This window comes from Schistocerca nitens, chromosome 1 (assembly GCF_023898315.1).
Source record: "Schistocerca nitens isolate TAMUIC-IGC-003100 chromosome 1, iqSchNite1.1, whole genome shotgun sequence".
NCBI classification, from domain to species: Eukaryota; Metazoa; Arthropoda; class Insecta; order Orthoptera; family Acrididae; genus Schistocerca; species Schistocerca nitens.
In genome coordinates, this window is record NC_064614.1 from 1234867682 (window position 1) to 1234895530 (window position 27849).

Consider the following 27849-nt stretch of genomic DNA (forward strand, 5'->3'; position numbering starts at 1 on the left):
ATCCTTGAAAAACACAAATACTGCCTCAAAGAACACTTTGGAATCGATTATACTATAGCGTTTGATGCATATGCTGAGGAGAGAGCTGGATAAAAGGACAAAATCTGTTGAACGTGCCCGAAGAACCCCTGCTATGTCATCCGCTTTTGCTTTATTTCATGAGAAAATGTCACCGACTATGCCAAAATAATGTTTCTTAATAAACCAATTTAACAATACACGTCTTATTTCGGTGTTGACGGCAAAAGCATGTGGTGAAGAGTCAAACAGCCTAATGAGGACGCAAGCCCCCTGATTGTTGATACAGTCATAGAAAAATCGAGACAGGGAGGCAACGTCCATTGCTGTGAAGGTATTAATTTGTTGGTGCTGTTAACTGACAACATAGCTAGTAGTAGTCAGCGTAGAGAGCTGCGCACCAATAGCTTCCTGGAAAGGGAGTCAAGAAGCATTCATGTACACTGGCAACAGTTGTAAGCTTTCTCAAGAAGTCAAAAACATGTTTTATTCCTTTATGTTTTCAGTGGCTGTGACACCACATCTACAATTCCTAGATATAGTAAAATCGAATTTTACGCCACTCCTGATAAGACACGGGTGGCACCTTCCAACATTTCAATGAAATTCGTCTGCTACTGAGCCAGAGAGGTTTGTGGAGATACAATAACTTCAGTTTGGTGTGTTTGCCACCGCTCGTCAGAACTCCCTAACGGTCTGCTTGCAAATTCAGATCTGGCAGCGCAACCACCCATACCCCACGAACTGCTCATCACAATATCCCACACGCGCAAGATTTCATGCCCAACAGATTGTTTCTGCAAGAAAGCGTCAGTAAAGTGCTCGGCTATATGCAGCAACTGCAAGGGGATTTTATATTTTAACTCTCTGAGAGAAGAGGACATCTTCCTTGATTCGACGCATATCGACAATGAGACTGACATCGTGGAAGAGGACGTCGAGCTAGATGCCATGTCACAAGAAGACAAAGGACTGGATTTTTCTTCTCCCGGGAGCATCGTCCTAGAAACACAGAGAAACGTCAAAAAGTGAACTGTACCCTGCCGCGCGGGATTAGCCGACCGGTCTTGCGCGCTGCAGTCATGGACTGTGAGGCTTGTCCCGGCGGAGGTTCGAGTCCTCCCTCGGGCATGGGTGTGTGTGTGTTTGTCCTTAGGATAATTTAGGTTAAGTAGTGTGTAAGCTTAGGGACTGATGATCTTAGAAGTTAAGTCCCATAAGAACATATTTTTTTGAACTGTACCCTAATGTAATCGCCTCAAAAATGTTTGTAAAAATGTGTCGCTCATCAATTTTATATTGTAATTTGAAGTATTTTTCCATTAATAAAACATTTCATATCTTTTGTTTATTTGAAAATTCGCTTATTATCATCTTCGACTGCCGTGACAGTTAATTTTAACACAAAGAGCTAACTTCTTACGTACGTAGGTACCTAATCAAATTGCCCTTAAATATAAATACTTGGACGAATGTGGATGAGTTGAGGACAGAATATAATTTCATTTCACAAATGAGTCTTAGCAGAGATTTAGCACTACGAATACTTTCACGCTATTATTTGTAACTTTGCAAAGGAGTGAGTGAATTTTAAAATTTAGGAAGCTCTTTTTGGGCAGAATTTGATGCTCTACAACTTTACTTTACCGCTAAGTTGATAAAAATTGCCGATCTCTGACGATCGATTGTGGCTAACCTGCTGAACCGATTTTAACATTTAAGTAGGTCATTCTCAGCGAAATTTTACGTTTTTTTATTTCGGTATTTCAGTAATTTTTGGTAGGCTGTATCGTTTTCGATTCATAAGCGTAGAACTGAAAAAAGTCGAAAAATTTCGTGGTTTTTCGGTCCTTAGAAGCTTATCACGATCCAGACATCGTTGCATACTCATTTAACATTTATCTGCGATACCTAACGTTAGATAAAAATGGTTCAAATGGCTCTGAGCACTATGGGACTCAACATCTTAGGTCATCAGTCCCCTAGAACTTAGAACTACTTAAACGTAACTAATCTAAGTACATCACACATATCCATGCCCAAGGCTGGATTCAAACCTGCGACCGTAGCAGTCCCGCGGTTCCGGACTGCAGCGCCTAGAACCGCACGACCATCGCGGCCGGCGCAACGTTAGTTAAAATTGTTTCCAGCTTGTGTATTTTTATTGGCCAGTAAAGGTCTAATTTTCCTACACTGTTAAGAGCTCATACAGATAGTTTCTGACAGTGGTTACAGCTGCATGGTTACAGCTGCATACCCATCGCAAACTGAACAGGGAAGTGAGTGGAAAATGACGGTGGTACAAAATGTTTGCTCCGCAACACATCGTAGGGGATCGCAGAGTGTAGGTGGTGATGAATAATTTGATAAAGATGAAAATGAACACGAAGATCTACTTCAAAGCAACTACTAAAGCACTGATGCAGATGTAGATGCAAAGGTAGATTACAGGGTATAGGTGTAGACACAAATGTCCGTGCAGGTACAGGTGTAGTTATAGAGTTGGATGCAGATGTAGATGCAATGTAAGGCAGCTTGTAGAAGGTAGACACAGACGTAGACGCGAATGTATATGTAGACATAGACATGTACACTGATCAGTCAGAACATTGTGGCCACCGACCTACTATCGATATAAATCCGTCCAGGCGATGGCAGAGCCACCTGGTGACGAACGACTGCTACTCAGACACACGCACGGTGCATGTACTGCGTTTAGTATCAGAGAGCATGCTGTCCGTGTGTAGAATGAGGAAGACGCGGGATTTATCTGAGTTTGACTGAGGCCAGAATGTGATGACCCGGAAGTTCGGCACAAGCATTTCAGAAACTGCACGACTTGTCGGGTGTTCGAGGGATGTTGTGGCGAGTGTCTTAACCAAGATCTTTAAGGCTGGGCAGAGTACAAATATTTCTGTACTCACAATGCACCGAACATTACAAACGACAGGCCTCCAGAGACGACGACCCATATATGTGCCAAAGATAACACCACGACATCAGCCATTACGATTGAAATGGGCACGTGACCATCGGCACTGGACGTTGGTGCAGTGGCTGAGCGTTGCAGGGTCTGATGAATCCCGATACCTTCTTCATCATGCCTAAGTGGGAGCACGAACCTGTCGTCTTCCAGCCTGTACTGCGGGACAGAAACAAGCTGGCAGCGGCTCCGTCATGCTCTGCGGAACATTCAGGTAGGCAGCCATTGGGCCAATGGAGCTCGTGCAAGGCAGTATGACGGCCAAAAAGCATCGTACACTGGTTGAAGACCACGTACACCCCTTCATGACGATCATGTTTCCTGACGGCAGTGGAATTTTTCGCCGAGATAGTGTGTCATGTCACAAGACCAAGAGTGTGATGGAGTGGTTCGAGGAACACAGTGGCGAGTTCCGACCGATGTGCTGGCACCCCAAATCGCCAGATCTGAACCCAATAGAATATATCTGGGATGTGATTCAATGTGGTCTCCCCCCGTAATTTACTCAAATTAGGTGATTTGTGTGTGTAGATATGGAGTCAATTTCCTCCAGCGACCTACTGAGATGTAGAGGAACTGTAATGTAGCTTGCAGTGGATAGATAAAGATGTAGATGTGGACGTAAATGTGAGATGAAGATGTAGATTATATGAATATGAAGATTAAGATGAAGATGTAGATGTAGATGCAATATCAGGTAGCATGAAGAGTATAAATGTACATATAAATGTAGATGTCCAATAATATAAAGTAGCTTTCAGTGTACAGGTAAAGATGGAGATGTAGGTGAGTGTACATCTAGGTCTACGTCTACGTGATTACTCTGCTCTTCACAATAAAGTGCCTGGCAGAGGGTTCAATGAACCACCTTAACCACCTTCAAGCTGTCTCTCTACCGTTCCACTCTCGAACGTCACGCGGGAAAAACGAGCACTTAAATTTTTCTCGTGATGATCACTTCTTCCTATGTAGGTGGGTGCCAACAGAATGTTTTCGCAATCGGAGGAGAAAACTCGTGACTGAAATCTCATGAGAAGATCCCGTCGCAACGAAAAACGCCTTTGTTTTAATGATTGCCACTCCAATTCACGTATCATATCTGTGACACTATCTCACCTATTTCACGATAATACAAAACGAGCTGCCCTTCTTTGTACTTTTTCGACGTCATCCATCAGTCCCATCTGATGCGGATCCCACACCGCACAGCAATACTCCAGAATAGGGCTGACAAGCGTGGTGTAAGCGGTCTCTTTAGTACACCTGTTGCACCTTCTAAGTGTTTGCCAATGAATCGCAGTCTTATATATGTCATCGATCCAATTTAGGTTATTTGTAATTGTAATCCCTAAGTATTTAGTTGAATTTACAGCCTTCAGATTTGTGTGACTTATCGCGTAATCGAAATTTAGCTGATTTCTTTTGGTACTCATGTGAATAACTTCACACTTTTCCTTATTCAGGGTCAATTGCCACTTTTCGCACCATACAGATATCTTATCTAAATCATTTTGCAAGTCGCTTTGATCATCTGATGACTTTACAAGTCGGTAAATGACAGCATCATCTGCTAACAATCTAAGACGGCTACTCAGATTGTCTCCTGTGTCGTTAATATAGATCAGGCACAATAGAGGGCCTATAACACTTCCTTGGGGAACGTCGGATATTACTTCTGTTTTACTCGATGACTTTCCGTCTATTACCACGAACTGTGACCTTCCTGGCCGGAAATCACGAACCCAGTCACACAACTGAGGCGATACTCCGTAGGCACGCAGTTTGGTTAGAAAACGCTTGTGAGGAACGGTTTCGAAAGCCTTCTGGAAATCTAAAAATATGGAATCAATATGACATCCCTGTCGAGAGCACTTATTACTTCATGAGTATAAAGAGCTAGTTGTGTTTCACAAGAACGATATTTCTGAAACCGTGCTGACTATTTGTCAATAAATCGTTTTCTTCGAGGTACTTCAAAATGTTCGAATACAGTATATGTTCCAAAATCCTACTGCAAATCGGCGTTAGTGATATAGGTCTGTAATTCAGCGGACTACCCCTATGTCCCCTTTTGGGTATTGGTGTGTCTTGAGCAGTTGTCCAGTCTTTCTGTGAGCGATTGGTTGTATATAATTGCTAAATATGAAGCTATTTTATCAGCATACTCTGAGAGGAACCTGACTGGTATACAATCTGGACCTGAGGCCATGCCTTTATTAAGTGATTTAAGCTGCTTCGTTACACCGAGGATATCTACTTCTATGTTTCTCATCTTGGCAGTTGTTCTTGATTGGAACTGAGGAATATTTACTTATTCTTCTTTGGTGAAGGAGTTTCGGAAAATCGTGATTAATAACTCTGCTTTAGTGGCACTGTCATCAGTGTCTTCACCTTTGTCATCGCTCAGTGAAGGTATTGATTGCGTCTTGTCACTGGTGTGCTTCATGTATGAACAGAATCTCTTCGGGTTTTCTGCCAGATTTCGAGACAGAATTTCGTTGTGGAAATTATTAAAAGCATCTCGCATGGAAGTACGCGCCATATTTCGAACTTCTGTAAAACTTTGCCCATCTTGGGGATTTTGTGTTCTTTTAAATTTGGCATGCTTTTTTCGTTGCTTCTGCAGCAACGATCTAACCCGTTTTGTGTACCATGGGGGATCAGTAACATCAGTTATTAGTTATGTCGGATATATATCTCTCAATTGTTATCGATACTATCTCTTTGAAAACATTCCCCAACTTTTCTACACTTACATGATCAGATCGGAAGGAGTGAAGACTGTCCCCTAAAAAGGCGTTAAGAGCATTTTTATCAGCTTTTTTAAATACATATACTTTGCGTTTCTGTTTGATGGTTGTAAGTGTTACGGTATTCAGCCTAGCAGCAACTGCCTTGTAGTCGCTAATCCCTATATTCGTCACAATACTCACTATTTGTCCAGGATTATTTGTTGCTAAAAGGTCAAGTACGCTTTCACAACCTTTTACGCTTCCAGTGGCCTCGTGAACTAATTATTCAAAATGATTTTCTGAGAAAGCATTCAGTAAAATTTCGGATGACGCTTTATGCCTGTCGACGGCTTGAAACGTATAGTTTTTCGAGAATATCGAGGGTAAATTGTAGTCACTATCGACCATAATTGTATGAGAGGTGTACTTATTTGAAATGAAACTCAAATTTTCTTTGAACTGTTCAGCAACTGTATCTTCTGAGTCGGAGGGGGGGGGGGGGCGGTAAAACGCTCCAGTTAATAGTTAAGTCCGATTGCCGATTGTCAGGTATAACCACTACCCTTCCTATTTCACACGAACTATCTACTCCAATTTCGCTACAAGGTAAACTACCTCTGACAGCAATAAATATTCCAACACCAACTGAATTTCATTTATCCTTTCTGGACACTGTTAGATCGTTTGTTGAAAAAAAATTCGGCTGAACTTATTTCCGTCCGGCTTTAGCCAGCTCTCTATACCTACAACTATTCGAGCTTCAGTACTTTCTATTAGGTCTAGGAGCTCTGGTTCTATCCCAACACAGCTACGACAATTTACAACTACAATACCAATCGTTCCTACAACTACCTTACTGTGTTTTACCTGCCCACTTTTAGACACACGTCCCTTCTGTGGTTCCCTGAGACCCTCTAACCTTAACAACCGCCCAGCCCTTTCCAAACAGCCCCCGCTGCCCGTGTAGCCGCCTCCTGTGTGTAGTGGACTCCTGACCTATTAAGCGGAACCCGGAAATCCACCAAACTATGGTTCAAGTCAAGGAATCTGCAGCCTACACAGTCACAGAAGCGCCTGAGCCTCTGATTCAGACCCTCCACTCGGCTCAGCATCAAAGGACCACAGTCGGTTCTATCGACGATACTGCAAATGGTGAGCTCCGCCTTAATCTCAGAAGCAATACTGGCAGTCTTTACCATTTCTGCTAACCGCCCGAAACCAGACAGAATCTGCTCTGATCCAAAGCAACACACATCATTGGTACCGACATGAGCCACTACATGCAGTTGGCTGCAGTCTGTACTCTTCATGGCATCCGAAAGCACCCTTTCCACATCCTGAATGACTCCCCCCGGAATTCACACCGAGTGCACACTGGCTTCCTTCCCCTCCTTGGCAGACATGTGCATAAGGGGTCCCATTACGAGCCTAGCTTTGGAGCTCCCAACTACCAGCAAATCCACCCTCTGTGAGTGCCCAGACCTTGCATGCCGAAAAGCTTCCTCTGGAACAGTGTGGACGACTGCATCCGGCTCTGAGGCATCGTCAGCCACAGATAACGCCCGAAATCTATTCGTCAAACGAACTGGGGAGGCCCTACGATTGGCCCCTTGGAATGTTTTTTCGCTGCCTGCCAGACTTTAGAATGACCTCCCACTCGACCACAGGTGAGGGGTCAACCTCAGTGCAGGCAGTACCCGGTGTAGCCACAGCAGTGGACCGATCGGAGGACACGTGGGACATGTTCGACGTCCCTCGCATCCCTGCGTTCGATCCCTCACAGTGATGCCCCTTGGCAGCAGCCTCAAGCTGTGTTATGGACGCCAAAGCAGCCTGGAGCTGTGTGCGAAGGGTCGCCAACTCATCTCGCGTCTGTACAATCACAGTTCCTATCCATTACTGCAGTCGCTCCTGTTTGAAGCTTGTAGAAATATGCAACAAACGAACGGTGTACTCGCCTTATTAGCAGCAGGAAATCGAAGTGCTCTGTCACTGACAGTCTAACTGACATTGAGCTGTTCTAGCAAAACAAACAAAAGCCTGTACGATACGAGGGTCGACAGCAACGGCGGTACTGTACACTGCACTGTTATTGAAATAAAAGTTTGTGCCTAGGTAACCACGCAAGAATTTACAAAAATAATCTATGATCTACCCAGATAACTGAAAAAAGTCGCTCCCATTTGAAACTCGTAAAAATACGTAACAAGCGAACGCTGTACTCTCCTTATTAGTAGCAGGAACTAGCGGTGCGCTCTCGCTGACGGTCTAACTGACACTGATGCACATTCAGTCAATCATTTACGCTAACGACATTTGACGAAGAAGAGTGTGACTGACTAGCATTGGTAGCTAGTGAGCTCTGCCATGTGGTATGCATTAGCTTACAGAGTGAGTGAGACGGGTGGGGACTCACCATGAAGGTGCGGTTTCCGCCGCAGGCGACCTGCTGCAGCTGCTCCGGGCTCTTGAGCAGCTCGTCCCTCGCTGGTTCGGCGTCGACCAGCGCCTTGGAGACGCCGAGCAGCAGACCGCGACACACCAGCGGCGCGCCGCCGTCGCCGAAGCACAGCGACTTGCCCTCCTCTGCCTTGGCGCACAGCATGCTCCTGCAGACACACGGGAGGTGCCAGCAAGGCGTTCGGCACACGCTCTATATCCAGCTTGACACGGCAAGGATGTAGTCGAACGTGTGGATCGAGTACATTGGCCGAGTCGCGCTAGACATAGGAGCCCTCCTGTATCACAATATGTGGAAGATATCGCAACGAGGCTTTCAGCAATGATCAAGAACAGAAGGAGCTTGTTCTTCGGACACATATTTGGAATGGACTAGGCGAAGCTGACACGTTAGACGATACACTCTCATGCATCAAACGACGCATCACGTACGAATTAATCGAATGGGATGGAATTCAGTAGATGTGTTCTTTATATGTATGGACAAACAATGATTAAAATTTCAGATAAACCTGTTGATTTATTCAAGAGAAAGACCTCCACAAACTAAAAAAAATGGTTCAAATGGCTCTGAGCACTATGGGACTCAACTGCTGAGGTCATAAGTCCCCTAGAACTTAGAACTACTTAAACCTAACTAACCTAAGGACAAACACACATCCATGCCCGAAGCAGGATTCGAACCTGCGACCGTAGCGGTCGCGCGGTGCCAGACTGTAGCGCCTAGAAACGCTCGGCCACCAGCGGCCGGCCCTCCACAAACTGAACAATTCAATAACGCACTGGTCCGCTTCTGGCCCTTATGCAGGCAGCTATTCAACCTGGCTTGATTGATACAGCTGTTGGATGTCCCCCTGAGGGACATCATGCCCAGTTCTGTCCAGCTGGTGCGTTAGGTGGTCAGAACCCCAAGCTCTAAACGTTCTCAATTGGGGAAAGATCCGGCGATCTTGCTGGCCAAGGTAGGGTTTAGCAAGCACGAAGTGAAGCAGTAGCAACTCTCGCCCTGTGTGTACGGGAATTATCTTGCTGAAATGTAAGCCCAGCATGGCTTACCATGAAAGGCAACAAACTGGAACATAGAATATGGTCGACGTACTGCTGTGCTGTAAAGGTTTCGCAAATGAAAACCAAAGGTCTCCTACTATTATGGCACCCAAGACCATCAGCCCCAGTTGTCAGGCAGTACGGCGGGCGACAGTCAAGTTGGCATCCGACCACTGTCTGGGACATCTCCAGACAACTCTTCGCTGGTCATCGGAGCTCACTTCGAAGTGTAACTCATCAATGAAGAAAGTTCTACTCCAGTCAATGAGATTCCAGGCCGAACACGTGTCTGGAGACGCCCCAGAAAGCGGTGGGATTCCAACCTGTTGCCCACTATACAGCCGTAGAAACCGGAGTGATGGTCTAGGGTGCCATTTCTCTTCATAGTAAGACCTCTTTAGATATCTGCGGCACACTTACAGCATATCGCTACATCGATGGTATTCTGCACCCCGTTTTGGTGCCCTTTATGGCAAGCCATCCAGGGCTTACATTCCAGCAAGATAATACCTGCCTGCACAATGGGAGAGTTTCTACTGCTTGTGTTCGTGCTTGCTAAATAGTACCTTAGTCATCCGCGTCGCCGAATGTCTCCCAATGGGATATGTTTGGAGCATTGTGGGCACAGCCCCCAACCACATCGGGAATTAACGTACGTTGGACGTCGAGGAACAAAGTGATCTGGAACAAATGGGAATAAAGGAAACAGAGATTTGCGACACTTACATTATAATTATCCGGGCTGTCATGCCGTGGTCGGTTGATGAATTCTGTGTCAATTCCCATCGTTTCGTCCCCATCTGCGGAGGACATCTTCAAGGGGGTCTGCAGCTCGATGGAAGGTCCAACACACCCACTGGCTCGCTACTGACAGCCTGGATAATTATAATGGACATGACATTTCCGCCCGTGAAAATCTATATTTTAGTATTTGCGACACTTGTAAGAAGTGAATCAAGAAAGACTGTGGAACCTTGAACGGAGCTCTGTTGGTCAATATTTACACCACCGCAGTGAATTCCTGCCGTCTCGTTGCTCAGTTATGGAACACTTTTCTGCTTCCTTTCTGAAACGTTTTGATACCAAGAAACGCTGTATCACAGCAGTCTTCTTTCCAATGCTGTTGAAGGGAGTACTGCATGCCATTTAGAAAATGGTTTTTGTTTCAATGTCTTGGTTGATACAAAACTTAACAGCGTTAACTATACAACGAAATATGTTTCTTTCTGCCTAATGCAATTGGCGGAAAGCCTCGTTTTCATATTATGAACCACTCAAGATAGAAAACGTGTGTTAAGTCTTACACATGGAGAAAAATATGTTCAAAAGCAGGATATAAGTTTCTGCAGAAAGGAACAGGGCAGTTATAACATTTTTATGTAGCTTCAATGTAAACAAGGAAATTAAGCATTGTGTTACGGCTATAGAAAGCCTCCCAGGTAGAGTAGCAAGACTTATTTAAAAATAACCATGGAAGTTGCTGAGAGAAATTTGTTACATTTGCTGTGTAAATTAATTTACATGGTAATGGATTCATTACATACATTTATTAGGGATAAGTAATGCATTTGGTTGCGGCTTTTGCAGTTAATATCACAGAAAACGATTAGCTACGTCAGACGCACGAAAGTAGTTAGAGTGCGGTAAATTATCTATTTTGAACATGGCTTGCAGTTAATCCTTGCAATGTTTGAATGTTACTCAGTATGTTTCTCTCAGGCAATTCACGTGTTTCCATGACACATACAGATAAAAAACAACAATTTAGCATTGAGTTAATAATTGTCTGAGGGTGACTTATCTGGCTGTTAGTTATGACTTTCAGACGAACAAAGTACTGGCAGATGGAGTGTTTCAGCAGAGTTTTGGTGCCTGTCATCACCACACGGCGGTCGGTCAGTAGTCATGGGTGGCTGTGGTACCACGTGTCTGCGACTGACGTCAGCAGGCGGCGCGTGCAGGGGGTGGCTGCGGCTGTGCTGAGCTGGGCTACTACTGGCATCTACTGGCAATGACTCTGGCTGTCTCTGCCTAACCTTAGACCAATGTCTTTAGTGAACTATCGGCAGATGCTGGTATGCTTCACCTAAGGCCTAGAAGGCCTAGTGTCTCACAAAGGAGTATCTGGCCTCAAAGTTTTGCACATGTTTCTGTAAGTGTCTTCGTTTCACCATTATAAATATTTGTTAGTAACTTTCGTTGGTGTTGTGTGACACCCTCTTTACCCAAACAAAACGAATACCCGTTAGCCAAAAATGTTCCTTTCTAGAACATACTTACTTTTTCCAAATGTGTAATCTCCATGTCCTGTTGAGTCATGAATCTAGTCACGCCCCTGTGATAGGTTCCTCTAGGGTACTGCTTGTCACAGATTTTGCAAATCGTGTCGGTGAGTACCGGTCCTTGCTATCTATACTCAGAAACACAGACAATAACGCTTATAGTTGCCTATCTGGTCACTGTCTGCAGAAATGCCTTCTCTCGCTTCCACGTCCTTTGTGCCCCCCTCACACAGGTGTATTACAAAACCCGTGCACAAACATTGTCACATTGTGGTCGAGAGGCGTTAGACTTTACAAAGAGTTCATTTGTTTGTTTGTTTTGTTTTAGGGAGCCAAAACAACTAGGGTCATAACCGCCCACGTCGAAACTGTAGAACACGAAGACAAAGAGGAATTAAAGACGACTACATTTGAGTCCAAATCGACGGAACAGAAGACAGCTAAAAACAGGTCTATAAAATATCCCATACAGAAACCGAGGTCCAGAACTAAAAATTAAATGACTTTCGCCATATTGGTACGACGGATAAAAAGTAAAAATCGGTCTACAGCCACCGCGTCGTTCGCTAAAACGGCTAATAACGCAGACAGCAAACACAAACGAGAAGGTAAGCGATTAAAAAAAGCGAATTCCGTCAGGAAATTGCGGACCGTCAGTAGCCGATCGCAGTGTGCACAAATGGTGATGGCCAAAAAGACAGTGCCCAATACGCAACCTAGTTAAAAAGATCTCTTCGCGACTAGCGAGCCGAGAGGAGGACATGCAAGCCGCTGGGAGAGGCTTAATAACCCGGAGCTTGTTCCCTTGAAGGGAGGACCAGTGGTGATGCCAAAGTGACACCACCTGCTGACAGACGGCAACGCAGAGACCATCGGAGGGAATGTAAGAACTAGCGGGCTGAGGTGCGAGAACTGCAGTCTTGGCGGCAGTGTCAGCGGCTTCGTTTCCTGTCAGACTGACGTGACCAGGGATCGACATAAACATCGCAGCGGCTCCATCAAGAGTGAGCAAGTGACGGCTTTCCTGTACCCGTTGCACTAAGGGATGAGCAGTGTACAGCACACAGGGGCTTTGAAGGGTACTGGGGGAATCAGAGCATATGACCCCAAAAAAAAGCCCGTGTCACCGGATGTACTGCGTGGCCTGATACAAGGCGAAAACCTCTGCTGTAAATACTGAGCAGTGTTCCGGAAGCAAATACCGAGAAACATCGGCGCCAGTACGATGAGTTATAGTGACTACCGACTGACAGTAAGTCACGTTGTAAAATAAGGAGGATCATTCAGAAGGAAACTTGTGATAGAACACAAAAAATGACAGAGGTCAAGTATTGCGAAAATTTTCTGAGATCAGCAACCTTTTGTCGTTAATACACTCTGTCAGAAAAACAAACAAAAAAATCGACTTGGCAGTGTCCAAGTTGGATTAAAATTGAAACTGACTTCATTTTATCGGACTTAATTAACCCTCGAGCAGGCGCGCCACATTTTCATTAGTCGAGGAGGCGCACGGGGCACTTTATACTCCAGTAAATAATTTACATAACACAGTCTCAAACTTTGGGAAAATGATGCTTGTTTTGTGAATTCTGTTACTGGGCGTTTTAATTACTTTTTTGGGGACCTGACTGATTATTTGAATTTTTTAGGCTAATTTTTAAACATTTCATGAAAAGTTAATGCAAAGTAGTACAAAATTGTCATTTCCAGGCCAGGGTTCCTTACCTCAAATTTATACATTTACCCTTATACATCATCCCTGAAAAAACGACTTACCAACAACGAATTATACGAATGAAACGGAAATCAGACGTGATGTACATGTCCAGATAAACAAATGATTACAACGTCAGAAAAATTGGATGATTTATTCAAGAGAGCAATTCGATAACCACTTCGTCCACACCTGTCACTTATACAGGCGGTTATTTGTCTTGGTATTGATTAACAGAGTTGTTGGATGTCCTCCTGAGGGATTTCGTGCCCAATTCAATCGTCAGAATCACGAGATGGTTGGAGGGCCCTGCCCATAATGCTCCAAGTATTCTCAACTGGGGAGAGATCCGGCGACCTTGCTGACGAAGGTTCCGTTTGGCAAGCACAAAGAGAAGCAATAGTCTCGCCGTGTGCGGTCGTCCACTATCTTCCTGAAATGTAAGTCCAGGATGGTTTGCCATGAAGCGTAGAATATGGTCGACGCACCGCTGTACTGTAAGGGTGCCGCAGATGACAATCCAAGCGGGTCTTGCTGGTTATCGGAGTTCGTTTCGAAGCGGGACTCATCACTGAAGACGATTCTACTCCAGTCAATGAGATTCCAGGCCGAAGATGTGTCTGTAGACGTCCAGACGGGACACCAACCAGACTGTCGCCTGCCATACCGACTGATAACCGGGAGTACTCGTGTGAGGTGCCACTCTTTGTCATAGCAGGACCCCTTCGGCTGACATCCGCAGTACTCATACAGCACGGCGGTACGTCGACGATATTCTGCGTCCCGTATTGTCGCCCTTCATGGGAAACCATCGTGGGCTTACATTTGAGGAAGATAATGCCCGCCCGCATACTGCGAGCGTTTCTGCTGCTCCTCTTCGTGCTTGCCAAACGCTACCCCGGCCAGCAAGGTCGGTGGATCTCTGCCCAGTTGAGAAAGTTTGGAGAATCATGGGCATGATCCTCCAGCCGTCTTGGGATTTAGACGATCTAACGAGCCATATGGACAGAATTTGGCACGTTATCCTTCAGGAGCACATCTAACAACTCTCCCAATAAAGGCAAAGCGGAATAACTACTTGCATAATGGCTAGACGTGGACCAGTGTGCTATTGGCAAAATTTTGAAGCTCTTATATTGAATAAAACATCCATTTCTAATCATTTGTTTGTCTGTGCGTGTACATCACATCTACCGATTTACGTTCCTTTCAAACAACCCCTTCGTGGTGCGTCTGTTTTATTTTATTCATTTATTATTTATTTATTTTAGTGTAAAGGAAACAAAAGAAAAATTCGGAGTAGGTATTAAAATCCATGGAGAGGAAATGAAAACTTTGAGGTTCGCCTATGACATTGTAATTCTGTCAGAGACAGCAAAGGACTTGGAAGAGCAGATGAATGAAATGGACAGTGTCTTGAAAGGAGGATATACGATGAACATCAACAAAAGCAAAACGAGGATAATGGAATGTGGTCGAATGAAGTCGGGTGATGCTGAGGGAATTAGATTAGGAAATGAGACACTTAAAGTTGTAAAGGTGTTTTGCTATCTGGGGGGCAAACTATCTAATGATGGTCGAAGTAGAGAGGATATATAATGTAGACTGGCAATGACAAGAAAAGCGTTTCTGAAGAAGAGAAATTTGTTAGTATCGAGTATAGATGTAAGTGTCAGGAAGTCGTTTCTGAAAGTATTTGTATGGAGTGTAGCCATGTATGGAAGTGAAACATGGACGATAAATAGTTTGGACAAGAAGAGAATAGAAGCTTTCGAAATGTGGTGCTACAGAAGAATGCTGAAGATTAGTTGGGTAGATCACAAAACTAATGAGCAGGTGTTGAATAGAGTTGGGGAAAAGAGGAGTTTGTGGTACAACTTGACAAGAAGAAGGGACCGGTTGGTAGGACATGTTCTGAGGCATCAAGGGATCACAAATTTAGCGTTGGAGGGCAGTGTGGAGGGTAAAAATCGTAGAGGGACACCAAGAGATGAATACACTAAGCAGATTCAGAAGGACGTAGGTTGTAGTAAGTACTGGGAGATGAAGAAGCTTGCACAGGATAGAGTAGCATGGAGAGCTGCATCAAACCAGTCTCAGGATTGAAGACCACAACAACAACAACAGTGTATTTTCACAGAAAAGTTCCTCAGACTAGCACTGAACGCTAGACATAAACTATGAGAAACTGTTATTTGTAAGTAACCTGAGTGTGATGCTTTGTCAGTACCTGTGGAGACGCACACCGTAGTGTCGCTGGCAGAGGCGGCTGTTGAGCACGTGCACCAGGACGTAGCGCGGGAGGTAGAGCGTGGTGCGCGCGGTGGCGTTGGCCCGCTGCCAACCGGCGGCCATGCACAGCTCCCCCCGGCGCGGGAAGCGCCAGTTTCGTCCCAGCGGCAGAGAATTCACCAGCGGAGACTCGCGGAAGGGGTGGAGCGACCTGACCAGTCCCATGTCGAACAGCAGCCGCACGTGTGACGGGAAGACCACGAGCTCGCTGCATCCGCGCTCCTGCTCCCACTGCTGGAAGTCGCAAAAGCTTGCGGTGTAGAACTACCTTAACCTACCGAAACTAACTGTGGGCACCTCACCTCTTTAAGAACTAACCTGTAATTGATTGTGAGCAAAGTTGAAAGGATGATTCGAAAATTACGGCCCTAGGCACAGCTCTTAAAGTGAGGGAATCTCAAAACAAACAGCTCACTCTGACTGACGGTATCTAACTGGAGTAACGTGTTGCTTAAGATTTTGTCCCTACGGCTCGACACAGACCACGCGCCTACAACTTAAAATAAATGAAGAGGTCGAAAGAAACAATGATAAATTCAATAGTCCCCTTCATTCATAAACACAATTACGGGACCAACAAAAAAATGAATAATCTCCAAACCTATGACAATCATATCATCCATTTTTGCATTAAGATAAAATGGAAAGCAGTGTCCCTCTCCTGTCAATGAAATTACTTCTTTCCCTCTTAAGAATTTACTCTCCCTCGGTGTTCAAGATAACTGGCAACTATTTAATCCCGTAATTCTCCACGGGAAGAATGACTGAAAGTTAGCGACTAAGCCACACATTCAGCACCAGAACATGAAGGAGATGAGACAGGCGATCGACTTGGATTCCACAAGTGTGAAATGAAATTCAACTACTCTGCCGGTGCCGGCCGCTGTGGCCGAGCGGTTCTAGGCGCTTCAGTCCGGAACCGCGCTGCTGCTACGGTCTCAGGTTCGAATCCTGCCTCGGGCATTGATGTGTGTGATGTCCTTAGGTTAGTTAGGTTTAATTAGTTCTAAGTTCTACGCGACTGATGCCTCAGCAGTTAAGTCGCATAGTGCTCAGAGCCATTTGAACCATTTGAACCATTTACTCTGCCGGTGCTGCAAAATATGGTCGCCGTAAGGGAGTGTTTATACGAGGGAAGTAAAGTCCGATAGGGCCCGAAATGGAAACCATAGTGAAAATCCGATGAAGCTTCACATATAATGTTGGTCAGTATCTCTTATATACCCCTCGATGGCGTCAAGTCGCTCGTTTCAGTTCTGAGCGCACAGTGAGCACGAATATTCAAGGACAAAAGTGTCTCCAGATGAAGATGATACTTGTTCTTTCGGACATGTCTGAAAGAACTGCGCGAGTAGTGAGCATAGTGGGCAGGGGGCACTACAAATGTAGTGTGTGGACAGTAAGTTGGATATGTGGGTCTCACGGGGAGGGTACATAGATACGTCCCTGCTGTCACACTATTCTCTGTGTTCTCGATGGCTCGAGTCCCGATCGGGGCAAACTTTTTCAGCTGCCCCGTTGATATTTATCAAGGCTTGAAAGAAGCTAAAGGTCTGGATTTCATTGTAATTTCAAAAGCGTCTCCTGTCAAGCATGAAATCCTGGTGAGGGATTTCGCCTGATGTTATGCAGCCAGCATAACATAACTGCCATGCGTTTTGTTCTTCATGGAAATTCTCGGCCGCGCTCTGCAGGGGAATGAAGATGCTCCTATGGCGTTTTCGATAGGAAGTGTTTTATTACCCGCAATACAGAACATAACTGGCTCCTCCCGAGTTTCATGACCGCTCGCATGAACAGCTGGCTATTAAGATAACATTTCGGCATAGACAATGAGCTGTGCGCCAGTGTAGAGAAGTGTCGGAAAGTGCAGGCGGCTGGCCTGTATGACGAGGGTAATGGAGTATGGTTCAACGTTACGACAAATGTCGAAGTCTGAGCGGCGGCTATGTAGAGAAGTAGCTGGAAGGTTTAGCTAACTGTTGCAAATAAAACATTTTTAATTTTCGTATTAGTTTCCATTTCGCGGTCGATCAGACCTTATTTTCCGAATAGCCCTCGTACCTATGCGCCTTGCGGCTAGTTGTCGTGTGGCTGTACCTTGCCCCACACGGAAGTAGATTTGCCCAGTGTGAACACTGCTGAAAATTGAATCACTCGTACGGACATTTTGAGGAAGAGGCATGCAACTACATGCGTGACTCTACTTGCATGAGGAGCAAGCACAGTCTCACGGCGACTAGGCGCAAGACGCACAGGTGTAAACACACCATAGTATGGCGTAGTATGAGCTTTGCGCTGGGGAAGTGCTGCTAGCATTATTGAAGATGGAGTTCTCAGCGTCTTCGCAGGACTCCAAGGTGTGGCGCTGCTACGCCTAGTCGATCAGGGTACCCTCACGTCCTACTGGAAAGTCGAACCAGGGACCCTCGCGTCCTAAGATCAAGTGTGTCTCTTTCGGTTCTCACTTGCACCCTCTGTGATCCTAGTCACCAGAAGGTACCACTCGCCAACCTCATAATTAGAAACCACTGCAGCCCAATCACGAAGATTCCCTCTTACGGAGAATTTCGTCAAAAATATCGCGTCTTTTCCAGTCTCCATTGACAACACTTCTACCACCAAAAAGCGTTCACCAAAAAGCGTTCACCTCAATGTTGCGATCTTAGGTCGCACATCTCTATGCCAACCGCACGTTCTCTCGCCAATGTCCATAGCCTCGTTACTGGAGTCCAGAAATTCATAGAGGGCAGTTACGAGGCTAGAGTATGTTTCCTGTGAGCTGCGTTTATCACAAGCAAGTTACCGTGTGCTGAGGTGAAAGCACGGACATTCATGTTATGAAACAATAGAAAATCTGAACAAGCAGCCGTCTATGAGAGAGCAAGACGACACATGGAATTATCAGCTACAGACAGAACATGGAACGACAAGACAGCTCTAAATACAAAGACGAAGGTTGTGTCATTGTGGTTATAGACTCCTGGCACGAACATTACATGACACCTTACATTCATACATTGCTGCTACACGAAGCATCTACACCGTATTGGTCTGGTCCCATCTTTAATTGTGCGTCTGCAGTGAGAAACAAGATATCAATCACATTTTTTCCGGCTGCCCAAACAAACGCTACATGTTACCTGCTACAACGTCTGGAAGTCACGGATTGCTGTTGGTCGACATGTGTCACCGTACTGCTCTGCTTGAATGACTTCAGAGTATATACATATTTGTTAGAAGAACGGGTCAATTTTTAATATCATTGTACTATAATTTTATATTTTGTGATCGGAGGTGTGGGACTTCAACGATCGCATCCGGCTGGACACCCGAGAGCCCTGAAAGCCATAATTTTATGTTTATGTTAGTGTCAATGTATTGAACTAGATGTGTACGTTTCTCCGTATCTACATCTATACTCAAAAAACCACTATGAAACGCATGGCAGAGGGTATGTTCCATTGTACCAGTTATTAGAGTTTTTTCCTGGTTCATGAACGTATGGAGCGCAGGATGAATGATTGTTTCAGTGCCACCGTGAATGCGGTAATTATCTTAATCTTGTCCTCACAATCGCTGGGAGAGTGATACGAAAGGGGTTTTAGTATATTCCTATTGTCATCATTTATCGCCGATTCTTGAAACTTTTTAAACAGGATTTCACGGGACTGTTTACGTCTTATCTTCGAGAGCCCGCCAGTTCAGTTTTTTCAGCGTTTCTGTGATACTCTCTCTCGGATCAAACAAACCTGTGACCATTCGTGCTGCCCTTTTCCGTGTACGGTCAACATCTCCCCTGAGACCAACTTCGAACAGATCCCACACACTTGTGATGGGTCACACGAGTGGTTTGCAAGCCATCTCCTTTGTAGGCTGACTGCATTTCCCCAGTATTCTGCCAATGAACCGAAGTGCAGTAAGCTTTATCCACAACTAAGCTTATGCGCTCATTCTATTTCACATACCTACAAACTGTTACACTTACGTATACGTATGAATTAACCGATTGCAACTGTGGCTCATTAATGTTATAGTCATACGATACTACGTTGTTTTTTTATGAAGTGCACATTGTTACGTTTCTGAACATTTAAAGCAAGCACCAATCATTCCACCACTTTGAAATCTTTTCAAGGTCTGACAACATTTTTGCAGTCTTTCATCGTAGATAACTGCGTCATCTGCGAAAATATGTTAATATTATCCTCAAGGTCATTAATATAGAACGTGAACAGCAATGGTCCCAACACACTTCCCTGGGCCACACGCGAAGCTACTTCTATTTATTCTGCTAATGGCTCTCCACCAAAGATAACTTGCTGCGTCCTACCTAGCCAAAAATACGCTATCCAGTCACTAATTTCGCTTGATACCCCATACGTTCGCACTTTTCATAATAAGCTATGACATGCCACAGAGTTAAACCCTTGGCCCAAAGCTTTCAGTATACCATGTGACAAAAGTGTGAGTTGGGTTTGAGACGATCAGCGTTTCCGGAATCCATGATGGTGCGTAAAGGAGGTCATTCTGCTCGAGATACCTAGTTATATCTGAGCTCAGAATATGTTGTAACATTCTGTAACAAATCGAGCCACAGATACTGGACGGTAGTTTTGTGATTAACTCGAATCAACCTCCTTGTAAAAGACGGGCTTACTCAGGTGCAAATTCAGTACAGAATCTGACATGGATTTCATCAGGTTCTCGAGTTTTGTCCAATTTTAATTATTTCAGCAGTAGTTGAACACCACCAACATATTTTTCACTAATCTTTTCAGTTGTACGAGGATTAAAATGGAGCAACACTCCTCGGTTTTCCGTTGTAAAGGAATATTCCAAAATAGAGCTAAGTATTTCTGTTTTTTGATTGCCACCCTCACTTTGAGTTCCGCTATCATCCACGAGTGACTAGACTTTACCTCTGATCCAGTGACAGCCTTTACATACGACTAGAATTTCTTTGGGTTTCGTCAAAGATCATTCGAGAAGTAGTCAAGACGGTAGTCGAAGATTTGTTGCACAGATTCTCTGAATGCTCCTGACCTGTGCTAGAAGTTTCAAATTCTTTATTGAGATATGACACTACTGCTTTTTTTTATCTAGGTTGCTGGACGTATATATCTTCCTACTTGTTTTGTGTGTCCTTTGTACTGTTGTAGTCATTGTTGCCACAACCACCTCATGGTCGCTGTTACCAGTTTCGATGTGGACATGTTCCTTTACTAATAGATCTAGTATATTTCTATCACAAGTGGTGTTGCGAAATATGTGTTCTATGTAGTTTTCAAAGAAGGCCTGTAGTACTGTTTCGCAGTATGTCTTGTCACGCCCACCACTAACAAATCTGTAATGTTCCCAATTGATTGTTGGATGATTAAATCACGGTATGATTGGGAATCTTACGTACAAGCAAAATGAGATTTTCCCTAAGGTTTTCGGTTACATCTAGAGGTGTGACTGGTGGTCGATTCATGCCCACAGCTGACACTGTGCTGGCAAACAATCTCGCACGCAGCTTCAATTTCTATCTCGATGGATTTGAGTTTCTTATTTACTACGACAAAAACGCCACTTCTATTCCCCATTATCCTTTCCTTAGCGATATACACAAAAACTTTCCCCAAAAATCTCACTGCTGTCTGTTATGTCTTCCTGTACATGCTGTGAGGTTCTTTAGTGGATACTTGTGCGAGGAATAGATGCTGATCATGAACTGAGTATGCAGGTATTTATTTATTCAACATCTAATATCAAAAACTAAAATTAGTACACAATTTTGTTGCTGAAGTTGCAGCGTTAGTTGCAAACAGAAGATTGAATGCAGAAATATAAACAGATACAAAAGAATTATAAATCTGTCACTCTTCGATATAATTTATATCCAGAAGATGTCGAACCCTGGCCACCATGAAAGTCTGTAAATGTTACTCAACTGGCAAACACAGAAAATGTGCGCAGTGCATAAATGTTCGAACTTATGTAGGCCCGCCGCCGAAGTTCCGCAGAGGGGATGCTTACATCTCATTGGCAGCGGCGTAGAAGTTCCTGGTAGCGCCCTCGTGTGGCAGGTGTCGCGGTGACGGCTGTGCGAAACGCGGCGGCGTAACTGACGGCGCGCGTATTTGAAAGTGCTGCCGATGCCGCACTATCTACTTCATGTTTTCACCAGCTTTCTGTACCCAGTGTTGTGTGAGATTCACTGCGTTTCAGGAGCACTTCAATTTATGGCACTTTGTTTCGAATGCTTCAGCAGCTAACTACTAGGATTTTAATTCTCTCGCTTCTCTCACCTGTGGTGGTGGTGGTGGGGGGGGGGAGGGGGGGGCGTTCCTTTGGATCGTACACTTGCACTTTCGGCACTCCTACAATTATCGTTACTGCACTGGATGGAGACTCGCCACTCCACACACAGTGCTTCTTGGGTAGCAGCTTCTGATGTGTAGTGCTCACATGATCCGTGTAGGGGGACCCTACAGTTCTCAAGCCTATGGCGCAAGACTTAGCTTGTCACAGAGCTTCCGAAGTCTTTTGTTCAATCTTTCCACTCGACTCAGAACCAGGGAGTCACGATCAGTTCTGGGGACAGTGCTGCAAATTGTGAGCTTAGTTGAAACTCTGTGCTCCAGGCTTGTCTTCTCAACCTTTTCTGCGAGTCACTGGAACGGTCAAAGTATTTCCTCGGAGCCCAGACGACCGTTATGTTTGTATCAACGTCCGCCATAATCTGCAGTTGATTGCACCCTGTTCCCTCAATGGCTGCCAGGATAGCCTCTTCGACATGCTCAATGAGGCCCCTGGGCGCACTCACCGGTGCACCTGGTATTTCTTCCCGTGTCCTGCTGCCATTTCCCTATGGGATACGGTTATTCGTCAAATGTTTCAACTGCCGACGAGTAGACCTCAATCCTTCGGTGTTTGCTTCCTCTTGACTCAGAACAAAGCAGATTTTCTGTGGCTCAGCTTCAGTTTCAGACGAAGACACCACCTCGAACCCGTTGATTAGGGGGACTCTGAGTCCTCCTTACTTCCTGTCTACCGTGAACAGGACTGATAGACAAATCACTGGCATGCCACTAGCAAAAATGGGTTCAAAATGGTTCAAATGGCTCTGAGCACTATGGGACTTAACATCTGAGGTCATCAGTCACCTAGAACTCAGAACTACTTAAACCTAACTAACCTAAGGACATCACGCACATCCATGCCCGAGGCAGGATTCGAACCTGCGACCGCAGCGGTCGAGCGGTACCAGACTGAAGCGCCTAGAACCGCTCGGCCACACCGGCCGGCTTGCCGCTAGCAGTCGGGTGGACGGATGGTGACATATATCATGCTCTCTGGGACAGGAATCGCGTGAGAAGATAGAACCTAAAATGTCCAAACGTCCAAAGGAACAGGCACTGCGGCGAGTACAGCCGTTATGAAATACATTAAGTGACTTCGCAATTGCGAATGAGGACAATCATCAGCTGTAGAAATAAACTTCCTGGCAGATTAAAACTGTCTGCCGGACCGAGACTCGAGCTCGGGACCTTGGCCTTTCGCGGGCAAGTGCTCTACCAACTGAGCTACCCAAGCACGACTCACGCCCCGTCCTCACAGCTTTACTTCTGCCAGTACCTCGCCTCCTACCTTCCAAACTTTAGAGAAGCTCTCCTGCGAAGCATGTAGAACTGGCACTCCTGAAAGAAAGCTGTGAGGACGGGGCGTGAGTCGTACTTGGGTAGCTCAGTTGGTAGAGCACTTGCCCGCGAAAGGCAAAGGTCCCGAGTTCGAGTCTCGGTCCGGCACACAGTTTTAATCTGCCAGGAAGTTTCATATCAGCGCACACTCCGCTGCAGAGTGAAAATCTCATTCTGGATCTGTAGAATGGATTGACGACAGTGAAAATTTGTGCCGGACCGGGAGTCGAACCAAGAATTCCCGCTTATCGTGAGCGTTCGGCTTATCATTTCGCTATAAGTGCAGCCCCAAAGCCCCATATGTCGTCAACCATGCGTCTATGACCTGTTCTCGTAGATCCATTATGTATACTCCCGTACAGGTCAGATGTTGTAATTGAAAGTCGCTTGCCCGGTTTCAGCAGATAAATACGATATTACAGTGCCTGTCTTATTGTGATTACGATGCAAAGTTCCTTTGGACTTGCATGCAGGCACTGAAATTGAGGGTGGCAACGAGAAAGCAGAAATACTTAGCTCTGTTTTGAAACGTTCCTTTACAATGGAAAACCCAGGAGAGTTACTCGTACCACCGAAAAGAATAGTGAAAAATACGTTTTAGGTGCTGAGCAACAGCTCAAGTCATTAAAACTGAACAAAGTTCCAGGGTCAGATGGAATCCATGTTAGATTCTATACTGAATTTGCAGTTGAGTTATCTCGTCTTATAGAAGAAGACTGGTACAAGTGATCCAGAAAACTATTGCCCATCATCCGTGATATCGATTTGTTGTAGAGTATTACAACATATTCTGAATTTAAACATGATGAGCTATCTCGAACAGGATGACCTCCTCTATGCACACCATCATGGGTTCCGGAAACATCGAGCATGTGAAACCCAGTACACAGTTTTCTCACGTGACATACTGAAAGCTTTGGATCAAGGGTATCAAGTAGATGCAGTATTTCTCGATTTCCGAAAAGCATTTGACTCTGTGCCGTATCTACGTTTACTATTAAAAGTACGGTTGTATGGTGTATCATGCTAAATTTATGCCTGGATAGAGAATTTTGTAAGGTAGGACGCAAAAAGTTGTCTTGGATGGAGAGCCATCAACAGAATACCTAGAAGTAACTTCGGTTGTGGCTCAGGGAAGTGTTTTGGGACCCCTGCTGTTCACGTTGTGTATTAACCGATAACATTAATAGATTTTTGCATATAATGCAATTATATACGATGAAAGGAGCTGCATAAGTACTGTCAGACCTTGAAAAGATTTCAGTCATACGAATATTGGTAACTTGCTTTCAGTATTCAAAAAGGTAACATTGCTCACTTCGCAAAACAAAATAAAGTAGTGTCGTATGGCTATGATATCAACGTTCCAGTTGGAATCAGTTAATCATACATATACTTAAGTGTAACAGTTTGTAGGGATGTGAAACGGAATGAGCACTTAGGCTCAGTTGTGAGTAAAACAGACTTAGATTTATTGCTAGAATACTGGGGAAATGCACTCATTCTACAAAGGAGATTGCTTACAAACAAGCCGCGTGACCCATCCTTAGATACTGCTCAGACGTGTGGCATCCGTACAAAGCAAGGCTAACGGGCGATATTGACTGCATACGGGAAAGGGCAGCACGAATGGTCACAGGTTCCGTGGGAGAGAGTCACAGAAGCTGAAGACACTGAACTGGCGGGCTCTCGAAGAAGAGGTCCCATAAAATCCTGCCTACAATGTTTCAAGAATCGGCGTTAAATGATGATAACAGGACTGTACTAGAACCTCTTATGTATCGCTCTCGCAGCGATTGTTAGGACACGTTTAGAATAACTACCGCACTCACGGTCCGTGACTGCCGGACGATGTAGCTGTTACCGTTCGCATGGGAATAGCAGGAAGGAAGATGGCGTTCTTTTCGCGATACGCTATTAGCTGTTACCGTTCGCATGGGAATAGCAGGAAGGAAGATGGCGTTCTTTTCGCGATACGCTATTGTCGTAATTTAGGGAAAGGGCACTTGAAGCTGACTCCTAAACGATTCTGCGGCCGCCAACGTACATTTCACGCAAGAACCACGAACATAGATTATAGAAATTATGTATGTAGATGCAGATGTAGATGTCTTCAGCAACAAGCTTAGTTTTCTATCTCTTCTCGATCTGCTAAACAGGAATAGTGCCGCTTGATTACTTGTACTATTACCGTTCACATGGGAATAGCTGGAAGGAAGATGGCGTTCTTTTCGCGATACGCTATTGTCGTAATTTAGGGAAAGGGCACTTGAAGCTGACTCCTAAACGATTCTGCGGCCGCCAACGTACATTTCACGCAAGAACCACGAACATAGATTGTAGAAATTACGGTTCTTAGGTAGGCATATGAACAGTCGTCTTCCCTTCATTCTATCTGCGAGTGAAAAAGGGAAGGAAAGATCAGTAGTGGTGTAAGGTAACCTTCGCCATGCACCATATGCTAGCTTGCAGAGTATGTATGTAGATGCAGATGTAGATGTCTTCAGCAACAAGCTTAGTTTTCTATCTCTTCTCGATCTGCTAAACAGGAATAGTGCCGCTTGATTACTTGTACTATGTGTAGGTAACGTTCTCCATAAGCCCTGGAACTTCTCATAAGTCACAGTAGTGGTTTCGTCAAGGTCCATCCAAAATCTTAATGCCTTAGCGTTCTCCGAATTCCCTTCAGCGCATGTTCGCCAAGTACACTACTGGCCATTAAAATTGCTACACCAAGCAGAAATCCAGATGATAAACGGGTATTCATTGGACAAATATATTATACTAGAACTGACATGTGATTACATTTTCACGCAATTTGGGTGCACACATCCTGAGAAAACCCAGAACAACCAACTCTGGTTCTAATAACGGCCTTGATACGCTTGGGCATTGAGTCAAACAGAGCTTGGATGGCGTGTACAGGTACAGCTGCCCATGCAGCTTCAACACGATACCACAGTTCATCAAGAGTAGTGACTGGCGTATTGTGACGAGCCAGTTGCTCGGCCACCATTGACCAGACGTTTTCAATTGGTGAGAGATCTGGAGGATGTGCTGACCAGGGCAGCAGTCGAACATTTTGTGTATCCAGAAAGGCCCTTACAGGACCTGCAACATGCGGCCGTGCATTATCGTGCTGAAATGTAGCGTTTCGCAGGGATCGAATAAAGGGTAGAGCCACGGGTCGTAACACATCTGAAATGTAAGATCCACTGTTCAAAGGGCCGTCAATGTGAACAAGAGGTGACCGAGACGTGTAACTAATGGCACCCCATACCATCACGCCAGGTGATACACCAGCATGGCGATGACAAACACACACTTCCAATGTGCGTTCACCGCGATGTCGCCAAACACGGATGCGACCATCATGATGCTATAAACAAAACCTGGATTTATCGGAAATAAGACGTTTTGCCATTCGTTCACCAATGTTCCTCATTGAGTACACCATCGCAGGCGCTCCTGTCTGTGATGCAGCGTCAAGGGTAACCGCAGCCATGGTCTCCGAGCTGATAGTCCATGGTGCTGCAAACGTCGTCGAACTGTTCGTGCATATGGTTGTTGTCTTGCAAACGTCCCCATCTGTTGACTCAGGGATCGAGACGTGGCTGCACGATCCGTTACAACCATGTGGATAAGATGCCTGTCGTCTCGACTGCTAGTGATACGAGGCCGTTGGTATCCAGCACGGCGTTCCGTATTACCCTCCTGAACCCACCGATTCCATATTCTGCTAACAGTCATTGGATCTCGACCAACGCGAGCAGCAATGTCGCGATACGATAACCGCAATCGCGATAGGCTACAATCCGACCTGTATCAAAGGCGGAAACGTGGTGGTATGCATTTCTCCTCCTTACACGAGGCATCACGACAACGTTTCACCAGGCAACGTCGGTCAACTGCTGTTTGTATATGAGAAATCTATTGGAAACTTTGCTCATGTCAGCACGTTGTAGGTGTCACCACCGGCGCCAACGTTGTGTGAATGCTCTGAAAAGCTAGTCATTTGCATATCACAGCATCTTCTTCCTGTCGGTTACATTTCGCGTCTGTAGCACGTCATCTTCGTGGTGTAGCATTTTTAATGGCCAGTAGTGTACTTGACAAAGCACTTCAAATACCCTGAACACTCGCGAAGCAACTGCAGCAAGCTGTAACTACTACAGAGTCAAGAGAAGGATTCAACGTAACTCATGTACGAACAGGGTATTAAACAGCTTCTTTGGTTCGTTCACAGTATTTGCAGTCTCATTATTTTGCTGACACGCTGCTGTGACCCTGTTCTCCCATTACCTGGTAGTACATTTGTCTCGCTGAACTCATGCGTCCCATATTTTGCTGAGTATACAGGCAGTAGTACAGCAGCGTAGCGACCACGCACCTGTTGTTCGTCGTTGTCCGTGGGCTCGCGGTAACCGGCCTTCAGCTGGATGTCGGAGCGCCGCGAGTGCTCGATGCAGTGGGCCACCGTGACCACCCACTGCATGGAGACCAGCGAGCCGCTGCAGACGCCGACCCGCCGCACCACCAGCAGCACCATGAAGGGCAGGTTCCCCAGCTGGCCACCCACTAGCCGACTGCCCCCACTGTCGGCACACCAGGACGCCTCAGCACTCACTGCAGTCAT

The 27849-nt window shown here is 45.3% G+C and overlaps 1 protein-coding gene across 1 annotated transcript; it reads right to left on the bottom strand.

Annotated features, from left to right (window-relative positions):
• Positions 1-372: 372 nt before the first annotated feature.
• LOC126233762 (snake venom serine protease pallase-like) lies at positions 373-27849 on the bottom strand. Its single transcript, XM_049942883.1, has 4 exons — positions 27604-27849; positions 15467-15762; positions 8150-8342; positions 373-429 (listed from the first exon to the last, which is right to left on the bottom strand). The coding sequence occupies exons 1-4, from the start codon at positions 27847-27849 to the stop codon at positions 373-375; spliced, it is 792 nt and encodes a 263-aa protein (XP_049798840.1).

Coding starts and splice junctions, on each gene's coding strand:
- LOC126233762 (XM_049942883.1), bottom strand. CDS start 27,849: ATGACTGCAGTGAGTGCTGAGGCGTCCTGGTGTGCCGACAGTGGGGGC. Junction 8,343..15,466: donor TACGGTGTGCGTCTCCACAG/GTACTGACAAAG, acceptor GTGTGTCTGCAG/GAGCATGCTGTGCGCCAAGG. Junction 430..8,149: donor GCGGAAACCGCACCTTCATG/GTGAGTCCCCAC, acceptor CTCCCTTTCCAG/GAAGCTATTGGTGCGCAGCT.